Raw genomic sequence first — 14,399 nt, 5'->3', positions numbered from 1 at the left:
GGCCTAAAGCAAAAAGGAAGTAGTAAAACTTTAGATCCCAAAGTCTCAGGGCAGGACTTCTAAGAGCAAAGATCAAAGCCCAAATTAGAGTAGGAATATCCAAGATTCCCACCTTCCACTACTGCACGCATTATTCTTACCTTAAATTTTGTATCTTCTCTTTGCTATCAGAATACCCTAGGTAAAAAGGCGAAGAAAAGTCAATTTAAAATGCTTTCATAAAGTAAATGAGATAAATAAAATGAGCTAACTGGAGGCAAAGATTGTTTAGGGAAGTCTGGTCTACCTATTAGATTGAATTAAATCAAACCACTGATATGCGTCTTGATTTATTACATAAACTATGCTGAAAGTAATGAAGGTGCATTTTTCATATTTAACAAATGTAGGGAGCGCCCACTACGTGTCTGGTAGTACGCTAAGCACCAGGGACACAAAGGTGAACTATAAGCCCTGACATCATGAAACTTGTCTTCTAGTGAGAGAGGCATTTAAGAAAAAAAAAGTAAGTGGGAAAAATAAAATAATTTCAAATTGTGATGTAATAGAAAGAAAAGTATTGCAGCAAAATGGATGGGCCTAGAGATTATCATACTGAGTGAAGTAAATCAAAGACAAATATTATATGATGTCACACATGTGACATCTAAAAAATAATACAAATGGATTTATTTATAAAACAGGAACAGACACAGAAAACAAACTTATGGTTACCAAAGGGAAGGGGGGGTAGGGATAAATTAGGGGTTTGGGAATAACAGATACACACCACTATAAATAAAATAGATAAACAACAAGGATTTACTGTATAGCAAGGGAGCTATACTCAATTTTTTTTTTTTTGGGGTACGCGGGCCTCTCACTGCTGTGGCCTCTCCTGTTGCGGAGCACAGGCTCCGGACGTGCAGGCTCAGTGGCCATGGCTCACGGGCCCAGCTGCTCCGCGGCATATGGGATCTTCCCGGACCAGGGCACGAACCCGTGTCCCCTGCATCAGCAGGTGGACCGTCAACCACTGCGCCACCAGGGAAGCCCTCAATAGCTTATAATAAACTATAATGGAAAAGAATCTGAAAAAATATATATATATATTTTATATATATATAACTGAAATCACTTTGCTGTATACCTGAAACTAACACAATATTGTAAATCAACTGTATTTCAATTTAAAAAGAAAACAACAACGCACTGGAATAGATAATCAAGAAGTTAATCAGGAAAGAATTCTCAGAAGAAATGATCTTTAAGCTCAGTTCTGAAAGAAGAGAATGAGTCAGCCAAATGAAAAGCCGGGGTGAGCATTCTGGATCGAGTAAAGCCCTGGAAAAGATAGTAGTGAGTGGCTGAAACTGAAAGCATGGCTGGAATAAGAGAGTGGCACACGGTAAGGTCTGAGAGGGAGGCTGGGCTAGATACTATAGGACCTTGTAAGTCATAATCAGGAGTTTGGATTTTATTCTAAGACATAGGAAATAACTGAAGGCCAGAAATATGATCTGACTGGGTTTGGCTGCTGTGTGGAGAATGAATTAAAAGGAGGTATGAAAAAATGAGGAGGTAAATAGAGAACTGCCTCAGAGTAAGGTGGTGAAACAGAGATGCAGAATTACGAAAGGATTTTAGATATTTGGAGAAAGTGCAGGAAAGTGAAGTTGGATTGTGTACTAGGAGTGATGAAAGAGGGGATTCAAGGATGGCTTCTGGCTCTCTGGCTTAAGCAACCAGATGTATGATAATGAAACACTATGATGAAGAAGATCAGGGAGGGGGAGGTTGGGTTCTAAAAAGGTGGAATATAGACTCTAGAGCTCCTTTCTTGACACAATGTGGGACACATCTAAGTGGAGATAACAACTGGACAGCTGGCCAATCAGTATCAACACCTTTGAGTGCTGGAGAGAGAAATTAAGGATGACATTTAAGTCTATGGGAATATAGGTCATCATCAGCCAGAGGGCATGGAGAGAGGAAAAGGGCCAGCCCTGGGGAATCACAACATCTAAAGATCATGCTGAAGAAGAGAAAATAACAAAAATGACTGAAAGGTGTGGCTAGTGAAGACACTGGTGTTTCAGAAGCCAAGAGAAGGAAGACTTTTTAGAATGAGTGAGAATCAACTTAGTTATTGCTGAAAGACGTACTACAGTGGAGACAGAGGTATCTACAGGATTTAGCAAAATGGAGGTCACTGGTGAGCTTGACTGAAACTATTTCCATGGCACTTCAGGTGTAGAAGCTAAATTGGGAGGGGGCGTGGTTAAAGAGTGTGGAGGGGTGAGAGGTAGGAACAACTCATCTGAGAAATACGGCTGTAAAGGAGAGCAGAGAAATGGGAGTCACTGGAGAGAAATGTGTGAACTAGGCCATATTTTTATACTAATAAAAATAGCATAAACAGGAATGGAGAGAGAGATGATTCTGGAGAAAGTGATCAAAGGAAGAATGAAGTCTTGGCTGAGGCAAAGTGGTTGAAACAGGCTTTTAATACTTCATCAGTGCAGTGAGAGGTGAGGGAGATTTGAGCATCAATGAAGTATGTGATGCTCATCTCAGACAGTGCACTAGAAACATACAGGATTGCTGGGCATTACTGAGTACCAATTTATGGCTTTGATGTCATGACTTAAAAACCTATCACCTTGGTTGTATGATTTTCTCCAGCAACTTCTAGGGAAAAGACTGCAGATTGAATACAACTTTCCCATCTATTCTTCCATGTAGTCATGTTTTGGGAGTAATCATATGTGTGCACAAAACATGACTTCTCCCACTCCTCATCACCCTGCTTGCATACCCTCTACACAAACCAGAACAGTCCAGGCCTCGGCAAAACTCAAAAAGTGGGTGTGGTCATTGCTCCTTATCAACCTGTAGACTCCATATTCATGTGGTCAATTTCCAAACTCCACTGCTATCTCTCCATAAACCCAGGTAAGTGGGGGTGAGTAGCTTCTTGCTCTCAGCAATCCATTTACCATTAATGGCAGAGTAACAAAATGGTGAGCAAGACAGCCCCAGTTTCAAATCCTCTATCAATTAACTGTGTAGCTTTGGGCAAGTTACTTAACCTTTTAGCACACTGGTTCTCCAACTGGTACATGAGAATAATATTAGTACCTTTCTCAACAGGGTAGTTATGAGGATTTAATGCACATAAAGCACTTGGCAGCTTCAAGCCACACAGGATGAGCAACTCATCCCAGTTTTCCCTGGACTGTTCCAGTTTTAGCACTGAAAACCCACACATTAGGAACCTCCTTCAATCCTGGGAAAATTTGGAATGGTTTGTAACCCTACACATAGTTGATGTTTATGTATTAGTAAGAAAGGCTGATAAAATAATAGTGGTATAAGGCCTTGGTCTCTGCACCAAAGAGAAGAGAATATATCACAGTTATAAAAGTATGTGAGGCTTTCGGGGTGATGGAAGTGTTTGGGCATTGATTGCGGTGATGGTTTCCTGGGTGAAACCATCTATTGAAATTCATCAAGTTGAACACACTTTAAATATACAGTTTATTGCAGATAAATCATACTTAATTTTTTTTAATAAAGATAAGTAACTTAGAAATAAAATATGTGTGCTGAGTGTCACAATGGAGGAAAATACAAACGCTGCGACTCTGGGCATGACCCAGTGTTAAAGGAACCTGCTACCCCTCTTTAAAGAACCATGCCTGAGAAATAAGATAGAAAAATGCACAGAAGAAAGTGATTGTCGTTGTTGTGCTTCCTAATAAAACTGGACATGTTCATGAATTAAAAAGGTTTATTTTCTTAACAAAAGATAAAAAAACAGGTACTAGAATCAACCTGCTTGAATTTGAATTCCAGCTTTGCCACTTACTGATTCTGAAACCTTGAGAAAACCTTGAAAGCTTACTGTCTCTAAACGTTATTCTCCTCTGCTATGAGAATAGGAATAACAGTGCTATCTACCTTATATGAGATGGTGACAATAATAAATATAAAACATGCCTGTTACATGGTAAGCACTGAATAAAAATGAGCTATTATTATTGTTGAGGTTTGGAAGGACTAAAGAGTATTTATTCTAATCACCTGTAGGTATAAATATAAACTAATAGTTCTATCTTAGGCTTGTGTTGGTTCCTATATTAACAGTTCCTTATCAGATGGAGAGAGAAGCACCATCAAATGACTTACATTTGAGAATTAAAGCACCAGAGATAAGAACGAGAGCCAGCCCAGCAGAAACCCCTGCTCCGATGTAGAGGCCTATTCTGGTGGTGGCGCCCATGTCTTGTAACTCATTAGCCAGTGTGGATATTTCCTATGGAAACACAAACAGAATTGCAGCAAATGACCAGAAATCCATTGTCTGCCCAGCCAGTCTCATGACTTATGCATGGGACCATCCCTTTCACAGTATCTCAGGAATGCAGGGACCTTGAAATGACTCATGATCTGTCCCCTTCTAGACAAGCCTCAAACCACCCAAAGAAAGGGATTAGCTGAATCTTTGGTGTTAGCAAGGGAATAAGAGGTGCCTGTCTGTGCTGTGGGTGGAGAAGCAGCCTTAGTAAATGGACTCCCCTTTCCTCACATAAAAAGTGGGGCCCTGTTCATTGATGATTCCCTGGTGTTCCCAGGGAGTTTCAGAGTGGTCTAAATTTGGTGTCTTGCCATGAAACCCCAACTTTCACAGAAAGACAGTGATTTAAAAGCTAGGAATTTGCAGCCAGACTGTCTTGGGTTCAAATCCCAGTTCTGTCACCAAAGAGCTGTGTCATCAGGAAGAGCTGTGTAGAGTTATCAGGAAAATTAAGTGACGAAAACCAGAAAATGCTTGGCACAGAGCCTGGTACAGGATAAATCTCAATCAGTGGTAGCTATTATTGCTATTGCTCTAATTAATTAGATATTTTGTTAACTCAGTCACAGCGAACATACTGCTTCTAAAATTTCACTTCATGTTCCTCCTTTAAAAAGAGTAATGGTAAACACTTTTAAAACAACGTCAAGGAATTAAGTCTTCCATTTATTCAACAGACATTTACTGCAGGAGTGCACCGTGCAAGGTCACTTGCAGTAAGCACTGTGGGCACACAGAGGTACTGAAAAGGCAGACCTGGATTGCAAAGAAGACAGGACAAACAAAAAATGCTTGACACTGAGTCAGAGATTGAGTTAAATGAATGCAGACCCCTGGATACGTCCTCAAAGAATTTTCCAGTCACTGCTATCAGGTTGTTCTCTAATGCAGTGGTCCCCAACCTTTTTGGCGTTTCAAGGAAGACAATTGTTCCACAGACGGGGGTTGGGGGGGATGGAGGGGGGATGCTTCAGGCGGTAACACGAGCGATGGGGAGCGATGGGGAGCGGCAGATGAAGCTTCGCTTGCTCGCCCGCTGCTCACCTCCTGCTGTGCAGCCCAGTTCCTAACAGGCCGCAGACCAGTACCAGTCCACGGCCCGGGGATTGGAGACCTCTGTTTTAGTGGTTTTCCCTTTTACTCTGAGAAGGTGGGAGACACTAAAACGGTGGTCGATTAAAATACTGCTTTATTTTTAGTTAGATACCTAAGTTCTTGGGTTAGAATATTCTTGCCTGGTGTCTTATCATAAATAAATAAATTTAAACAAACAATCTTTGTCATTAGGGTTGCAATGGAAGCAAGGAGAAACATACTCTGGGGTGATGGAGGGTGTCCGAACCCTCCACAGTGATATACAACTGTAAAATTTGAGAATAAGGACAAAATGCTAATGCTTCTTCCTTTTGGTTTTCCAGCACCTACTATGTGACAGGCACTTTACATGCATCACCCCACTCCATCCTTACAACAGGACTTGCAGTTACAACAGTTATCAGCAACATGTTACAGCCAAGGAACCTGAAGCCAAGGGAGATTAAGGCATTTTCCCCCAAGGAATGAGTGGGCAGGAAGGAAGTCTAAAGCCATACTTTTTTTCCTCTGAGTTAAGCATAAGGTCAGCTCACACACACAGTTACTCACTGTTTGATTTTTATCATGGAGGGTCTCCAGTGTCTGTGTCTCTGCCACAAAGAAGAAAAATAGCCAGTAGAACAGTTAAGAATGCTTTCTTTTATATGAGTTTTTTTAAAATCTTAAAAGCTACCTATAATCCTATTTGAAATTAATTCTACTCCATTATCTTCACAATAATTAACTGAGAGACAAACAAAACTTACTGGACACTTACAAATCAACTTCAGGATGACCACATTTTTTTCGTCCAGATGATGTACCCAACTACTTATGTTCTATGAATTGGAGACTTCTTCCAGGAAAACCTATTTTGAATATGTGGTTTGTTGTGTCCTCAGGGCCCTAAAGAGGTCTTCAAAATTCCAACAACACTGATCACACAGAGGCAGGCATTATAATTAGACTTTTTTTAGATCAAATAACTGTTCTCTAATATTTATTTTGTTCATTTTTTTAATTGAAGTATAGTTGATTTACAATGTTGTGTTAGTTTCAGGTGTACAGCAAAGTGATTCAGAATATATATATATATTCTTTTTCAGATTCTTTTCCCTGATAGGTTATTACAAAATATTGAGTATAGTTTCCTGTGCTATACAGTAGGTCCTTGTTAATTATCTGTTTTACATATAGTAGTGTGTATATGTTAATCCCCAACTCTTAATTTATCCCTCCCTTCTCCTTCCCCTTTGGTAACCATACGTTTGTTTTCTATGTCTGTAGGTCTATTTCTGTTTTGTAAATAAGTTCGTATGTATCATTTTTTTTAGATTCCACATATAAGTGATATCATATGATATTTGCCTTTCTCTGTCTGGCTTACTTCACTTAGTATGATCATCTCAAAGTCCATCCATGTTGCTGCAAATGGCATTATTTCATCCTTTTTTATGACTGAGTAATATTCCATTGTACAAATGTCCATCAACAGATGAATGGATAAAGAAGATGTGGCATGGTTAGAAATTGAAAGGTAACAAAAGTTAATTTTCTTTAAAAAAAATTTAACATTTACTCATTAAGAGTAAGACAGGGTATTTTGTTCCCTAAAAAATTGAAAATAATAATAACTGTAACTATAATTTACCATGAACAGGCATTGTACTAAATTCTTCAAGGGAAGTATCTCATTTAGCATTCAAAACAACTATCTTAAAGTAGGGACTATTAGTCCCATTACAGAGATGAAGAAGCTGAGAATTAGGAAGCTAAGTGACTTACCCAAATTCACACAGCTTAGTGAATAACAGAAATGGCCTTCCAATTTACGTCCATGTGGCTTTAAGCACACACTCTTAACTGTGCTGCCTCCAGCAAGGCTCATCTCGGCACTGTGATGATGAAGCCTCCACACTGCCCAGCTGCCAGCTCACCTTCTTTCCTTTTTATTCATTTAGTTAGTCATCTGCCTATCCATTCGATGAACATGTACTACACCCCCACTCTATGCCAGGCACAGGGGACAGGGAAAGAACAGTGAACAAGATGCGCACAGGCCCTGACCTTGTAAACACTGCATTCTAAAAACCAATAAGTTGTCAGCTTTGGGAAGATTAAGCATGCCAACGTATTTTTCTGTGTGAGTCAGAGGATCTGAAACTTTCTAAATGTCAAGGTCACTTTCTGGAAGCTTAGAAGTCTAAACCTTTTAATGTAGAACTGGTTTACAGACTCTGATTTTAATATTATAAAAGCATATTCTCAGCCTAAAGTTTAAAAAAAAAAAAGGAAAGGAAAGAGATTATCTTCCACTTACCTTAGCTCCTATTTCCCAAAAGGAATTTAAAAACCACACTGGTGGAACTACTAAGTAAACATGTATCTTAACCACACACAACATTTTCTAGTGTAAATCCAGTTTCTGCTTCCCTATAGTTACTTTTCTTGGCCTAAATGGTAAGACTGTCTAACTTTTTTTGATCAAATTTTTTTAAATCAATTTTCCATTTGATTTTCATAGTTTGGAGCCATTGCCTTTCTTTAAGTATTTTCTCAGGCCTTTGAAAAGCTCAGAGATTGTAGCTACTCTGCCTATATTCTCAGATGCAAAAGATGGCTCCATTTCTGTTGCCCTAAAGGGAAGGAACAAACAAGTAAAAACTGAAAGGAAGGACACTTCTGGTTATGGTATAGACACTTCTAAAAAAACACGCACTGTGTTGTGAGGAAGCTACCTCTCCATCTCAGAAGGTGGGTAACCATACAGCAAATGCCAACTTGGGAGTGACGTTGTAAAGAACCTTGAAACATGAGATGGGAAAGTGGGATCCTTCAAGTCTCTTCTAGGTCTACAGTTGTAGAATTCTTTAAAATATAACAATGGCATATGATGAACACATGTATGATTTGATTAGCCCACTACGTGGGCGATCATCTGTTTCCACCATATTTAATTTCCTCACTAATTTCATAAGAGATGTTGGCTACCAGTGACTAAAGAACCACCAAAGATTCAACCTCTAGAGAGCTGATGTTAATATCTATAATAATAATTAATATTTGAGTGCTTTCTCTGGGCCAGGCACTATGCTGAGTGCTTTACATACATGATCACATCAGTCTTTACAACAATCTTATGACCTAGGCACTGGAATTACCCTCATTGTAGAGGTAAGGAAATTGAGCCTCACAGAGTTTGAGCAACATAACTGAGTTCATGAAACTAATACAAAAAGCTGACATTAGAACCCATCCTGCCTGTCACTGACATACTTAACCACAATCTCATTCTGCCTCTGAATCTTACCGATAATGACAATAACTAACATGTATTGAGTAGGTACCAGGATCAGACACTGCGCTAAGCACTTAGACACGCTTCCTTATTTAAATCTGAGATTTATGAGATTAGGATTTGGAATCTACCTATTATTAACCTCATTTTACAGAATGAAAGACTGAGCTCCAGAGAGTTTAGGGAGACCAGGACTCTGACAGGAAATATTTAAGATTAACCTCCCTGATCAACGTGACCTGAGGTCTGCTCTTTCGACCCTATCTTCTCTTCCAAAGCAGCAGGGAAAAGTCCTTGTTGAATTAGTTGAAGAATTTAGCTGCTCCTTCTGAGGTCAAAATCTGAGGAAGATGACGGACTTTATTCCCGTTAGAAGGGATTCTTGAAATCACCTAATCCAGATTACACCAAACATGGACTGGGGTCAGTTCATGAAAACATCACCAGTCCAGGAGTAAATCAGAAAATAATAAGGACAGCGTAATGAGTTTTTCATTAGATTAAACTTATTTAATTTAAAAGTGTCCTTTTTTTTTTTAATGCAGGGGTGGCAATAGTAGAAATTTTCTTTCCTTGTTTGGCAAAATACATAGCTCATCAAAATTCTTTTTTGGGGGTTGGGAATTATACTGGGTGGTGAGATCCAAAAGTCTCTGAACCCGTACCTCAGACAGAAGAGGAAGTTGCTTTCCAGAGAAGCGAAAGGCTTTGGCCCAGGTCTGAGGGCTACTCCTGACTAATCTAGAACCCTAACCCAGGGCTCCTTTTTCCCAGCACAAATTTACTTCCACCACCTCCCTCACCTCAAACACTATCTTGGGTGCACAGTTTGAGAAAACTCAAACTGTTTTCTCATGTTTTCCCCATATTCAAAATCCTCTTAACTCAGAAACCAACTAAAGGCTTCCTCCTAGACCCCATATGTAATTACCTGAGCCAGGTCCCTCGGTGGTGAGCGTCCTTGGAAAGGCTGTAGTGATGTCCCTCCATGGAGTCCCAGCAGGGGTGACCTTGGCTAAAGACAGAAACCAACGTAAGGATGAGGCCTCTCTGAGAGCAGAGAGCTTGTTGCAGGGAATCAAAGGGGCAGCAGAAATAACTGTAAACACAACAAAAGAAGAGAAACACACGCTCAACTTCCAAACCTACCTGAACACACCTTCGTTGAGAGTGTATGACAATCCAAACGTCTGACAGAGGTGTGTTACAGTCATCATTATCACAGTCTGATTGTTAATAATGGAACTTACAGCCACAGTAAATGTTTTTCATCAAACACCTCATAAAATCCTTCCAGTGGCCTATAGGGTAGGCAGTATCATATTTTACAGAGGAGGAGGTCACAGAGTTTAAATAACTTGCCCAAGATTACACAGCTGGTAAGAAGCAGTGTCAGATTTGAACTTAGCTCCATCAGCCACTAAGTACATGCTCTATAAATGTTAAAACATGCAAGCACACGTGCCCCCTCTCCCTGACACATGCAGAGTCCAGTGGTTCTCAATCCTGGCTGCACATGGGGGAGAATCATCAGGGGTAGACTTTGTAAAACCCCCGCACTCAGGCTCTACCTCCAGAGATGGTGATTTTTCTGGTTGTGGGGTGGAGCCCAAGCATCTGTGGGAGTTAAAAGGTTCCCCAGGTGATTTTAATGACCGCTCAGGTACTCAGACCTCTGATCTAGGCCTTTCCTCCATTCTCTAGATCCTGGCCATGAGGTTCAAAATAGATGGAGGGAATTAAACATGGCTGGGCAATGCTGGTGGGGCCTGTTAAACTTCAGGTCTTAGGGGCCCAACCTGAGGGCTTTAATTGGGAAGACCAGAGGTGAGACCAATCAGTGTATTTAATATGATCCACAGGCAAATGTCATTCAGAAAGAAAGTATGCAAAGGTCCACTCACCTGGTTTGATGACCAACTCCAGGTTTGATTTTTGATCATTCATTAGGCCTGGGAATTGGATCCGGCAGCAATAGGTCCCACTGTCAGCTAAAGTCACATTCTTTATGGTCAAGGTCACGTCTCCTTCGTGGAAATTCCTCTTTAGTAGGTATCTGCTGGATGTCCAATAGTTCAAGTTCCTTCCATCAGTGCTGAGTACCAAACTGTGACATTGAAACAAAGGGCAGGGTCCCTTGCCCCAACACACAGGCACGAGATCCTCAGGGGTGGGTGGAGAGTAGGCGCAGGGCAGATCAGCATCCTGACCCACCTCAGACATGTATACTCCTTCCAAAGACCCTGCGTGAAGAGGGAAGGAGAGCAATGAGGGAGGCTGCTCCATTTCAAGAAAACTGCAAGCAATGCCTTGCAGAATAAAGAGGAAACCACTACTGCTATCCTGTTTGGAGGACAGTTCACTACAGCAATGATTCTCAGACTTGAGGGGCACTGGAATCTCCAGGAAGCCTTGTTCAAACACAGACGGCTGGGCTCAACCATCAGAGTTTAGAGTTAATCAATCTGATTAAATATTAATCGGAGCTCCTAATTTAATAGTTTGGCGGGGGGTGGGGGGGGGCAAAAATTGTATTTCTAACAAGTTCCCAGGACATGCTGATATGGCTGGTCTCAAAACCTCCCTTTGAAAACCAGTGCCCCAGGAGAGAACTGTGGCCGGTCCTGTGAACACCAAAGGGCAGTGCTGATGGAAACAGACAATCAGACAATGAATGGGTAATTGTCGGCCAGGAAAAGAGCTCACCCATCTGGGCTAGTTGTCTGTTCACTAACACAGGGCAGTTATCCTAACACACATCTCTTTTGCTTTTCAAGCACCAGGCACATAATAAATAAAAACCCTTGGCTGAATAAGAAGTTAGTGTATGGCTGTTCTGAGGTTGAAAATTAATTTATATATATATGTACACACATATATTCAAACAGCATGAAAAGTATATGAAAACTCTACGCCCTCTCCCTGCTCTTTTCCATTTCCCAGCTCCCTTTCCCAGAGTCTATTCATTAAGAAGCATTCATGTACTCCCACTCCCCTGCAACACACACACACACACACACACACACACACACACACACACACACACACAGAGAAGTCCAATATACCCATTATTCTGCTCTTTGCTTTCTTCAATTCACCTTATGACTTACAGACATCTCATATCATTATGTTTCGTCAGCATCACTGTTTGTATCATGGATATATCATAATTTCTTTACCCACTACCCTACTGGTGGACATTTAGGTTGCTTCCAAACTTTTGCTCTTGCTAGCATTATGATGACCATCCTTGCATCTTCATCTTGCACCACCCAATTCCAAAAATCCAGACTTACTTGTAAGTAGTAGCAGCAAGAACAGGACACAGTCAAAGGAAAAATGTGAAAACATGGGTTCTGAAGAAGAAAAGGCAAAGAATGGCTCTGTTTAGGTGCCGTTTTAATTCTCCAGCTGAACTGGGTACTTCCTGGAACTGTCTCTCCTCCCCAGTCACAGGAGCAGTGGCCACTCTCCCAACTGCAGGCCCAGCACACCAGATGTCTGATGACCAATCACTCCTCTATTAACACTGTCAAGTCTATGATGACAGCGAAGGAAACCCCGCTTCTCTCCTATGCTAGACCACACACATCCTGTGAGGACTCTGACATTTATTCTGTCCGCATCAACAAAGAGGAAGCAATAATCAGAGGAAGAAAAGGGTTACTTCCTCAAGTGTCTCTTGGCAAGTAGAGTGAGCCCTCTACTGTCTCCGGTGAAATAATATATAGTCCTCTGTTTGAAATGGACAGTATTTATTGGAAACACAGGTAGAAATGTATCACTCATGCATTCATTCAGTCAAGTCAGTCAACTGGTGAGTCCTGTGACCAATGTTTATGAAGCACCTACTATGTGTCAGGCACTGGACTAGGAGGTGGGAAATACCACCATGAATGGCCTATTCCTTATACTCATGTTTAGGTGCCCTTTCCGCTCCAGTCATGAGCCTAATTCTTAGCCTTTGCTCTAACACGAATTGGGCTATGTCATATAACCTTGTTAGGTCTGCCTCCTCATTTATAAAGTTTATAAAATGAGAAAATTGTGCTAGGTGATATATGCACAGCTCCCTGCTCTAATATTCTGACTTTGACCTGAACTTCCAAACTCTTCCACTTAGGAAAAATGCGTTCCTTTCTGCAATGCTTCTTTCCCCCTCCTGTGGGGGGAACTGAGGGGACCTCAATGTTCTATTTCCTCTCATATACACAAGATATCCCCTCTCCTCCCACCCCACAGGCTTCGAGCATTAACTGTCAGAAAGTGTTGAGTTCCAGCCACACTCTCCATCACTGAGGTAACATCTCAGACCCAAACAATCTCAGCCCTGGGAGAGTAACTTTTGTCTGGAAACCTTAAAAGCCAATGGTTATTTACAAAAGGGAAGTGAGATCACGATGAAATAGTTTCTGAAAACCCTGTGGTCTTTCTCTGTCTTCTCTGCCTGAATTTCCTTGTCATTCACTTTATATATTTATTTTTTTTCTAGTTGCGGTGAGCGGGGGCTACTCTTCGTTGTGGTGCACGGGCTTCTCGTTGCGGTGGCTTCTCTTGTTGCAGAGCACAGGCTCTAGGTGCACGGGCTTCAGTAGTTGTAGCACGTGGGCTCAGTAGTTGTGGCTCGCGGGCTCTAGAGCGCAGGCTCAGTAGGTGTGGCGCATGGGCTTAGTTGCTCCACGGCATGTGGGATCTTCCCGGACCAGGGTTCGAACCCGTGTCACCTGCATTGGCAGGCGGCTTCTTAACCACTGCGCCACCAGGGAAGTCCTTGTAATTCACTTTAAACCTTATTAAATGCATGTAATATAAATATCCAGCTTGTTCTATGTGTGTACTTCCATAGTGCCACAGAGCTAGCAGTTACTCAAGAGATCATGTTCAATTTCTTCATTGTATATATAAGGGAAACTGAGACCTGAAAAGATTGATTTGCCCAAAGGTACATGATTGGTCATTTCAAATAAGAACATGAGTCCCCTAAGCTCCAGATTTTTTCCATTATAAACCATGTTTCATGAATTTCATATCTGCCCTTAATGGGTCTGCCCACATATCTAAAAACAACCAACAAATGCCCATATTCAAGTGTAAGGCAGACTTGATTAAACACGGGGTCAGAGGTTAGATTTACTAACAGCATGACTTCAAGCAACACTCTTAAAAGTTTTAGCCATCAGATTTTGTGTTCTGATTTTTGTTTTTTGGTTTTTTTAAATTATTACTCTGTTTTCTGTTCATCTCTAGAATTGCTACTGGGTCCAACTTTATAAAACATTAACAATGTATTAATTCATTGAAGTCTAGACATGAAGGAGCCTAGAAATCTACTCTAACCCCTTTCTTTTATTCTGTGTATAAAGGACTGTTTCTGAACATTGTCATGTTCATTTAACTTTTGTTTCTTGTTTTTTTAAAACTGTTTAGGTAATACATCCAAATGGCTAAAGTTTAAAGCAATATAAAAAGCTTACATTAAGAAGCCTTATTCCCACCCCTCCAAGTCCACTAATTTCCCCAACCCAACCTATAGGTTTCTATTGTCATGTCTTTTGTGTATCCTCCCAATGCAAACACAAGAAAATAAAATATATATTCTTATTCCTTCCTTTCTTAAGCAAAAGAGCATACCATACATACATTTTGCACCTTGCATTTTCTATTTACTATTTTATATAAAAATTTTCT

General features: G+C 40.7%; 1 protein-coding gene across 3 annotated transcripts in view; it reads right to left on the bottom strand.

Moving 5' to 3' along the window:
• LOC116751403 (hepatitis A virus cellular receptor 2-like) overlaps positions 1-14,399 on the bottom strand; it is a 69,299-nt gene that overhangs the window by 49,984 nt on the left and 4,916 nt on the right. Inside the window, exons 1-6 of one of the 3 annotated variants that reach the window (XR_004349245.1) lie at positions 12,008-12,568; positions 10,616-10,954; positions 9,643-9,810; positions 5,984-6,024; positions 4,171-4,297; positions 141-177 (exon numbers count right to left, since the gene is read on the bottom strand). Coding sequence is in view for 2 of the 3 variants with exons in the window: in XM_032627238.1 (XP_032483129.1) it covers positions 141-177; positions 4,171-4,297; positions 5,984-6,024; positions 9,643-9,810; positions 10,616-10,934 (692 nt within the window). In the remaining variant the exon portion in view is untranslated. Of the gene's footprint in view, positions 1-140; positions 178-4,170; positions 4,298-5,983; positions 6,025-9,642; positions 9,811-10,615; positions 10,955-12,007; positions 12,569-14,399 lie in introns of those variants that run through there. The other 2 variants (XM_032627239.1, XM_032627238.1) reach the window with 2 other exon arrangements.

The sequence above is a fragment of the Phocoena sinus genome, chromosome 3 (genome assembly GCF_008692025.1).
Source record: "Phocoena sinus isolate mPhoSin1 chromosome 3, mPhoSin1.pri, whole genome shotgun sequence".
NCBI classification, from domain to species: Eukaryota; Metazoa; Chordata; class Mammalia; order Artiodactyla; family Phocoenidae; genus Phocoena; species Phocoena sinus.
The sequence above is the reverse complement of the archived record's forward strand: the minus strand, read 5'-3'. Positions and strand labels throughout refer to the sequence as shown.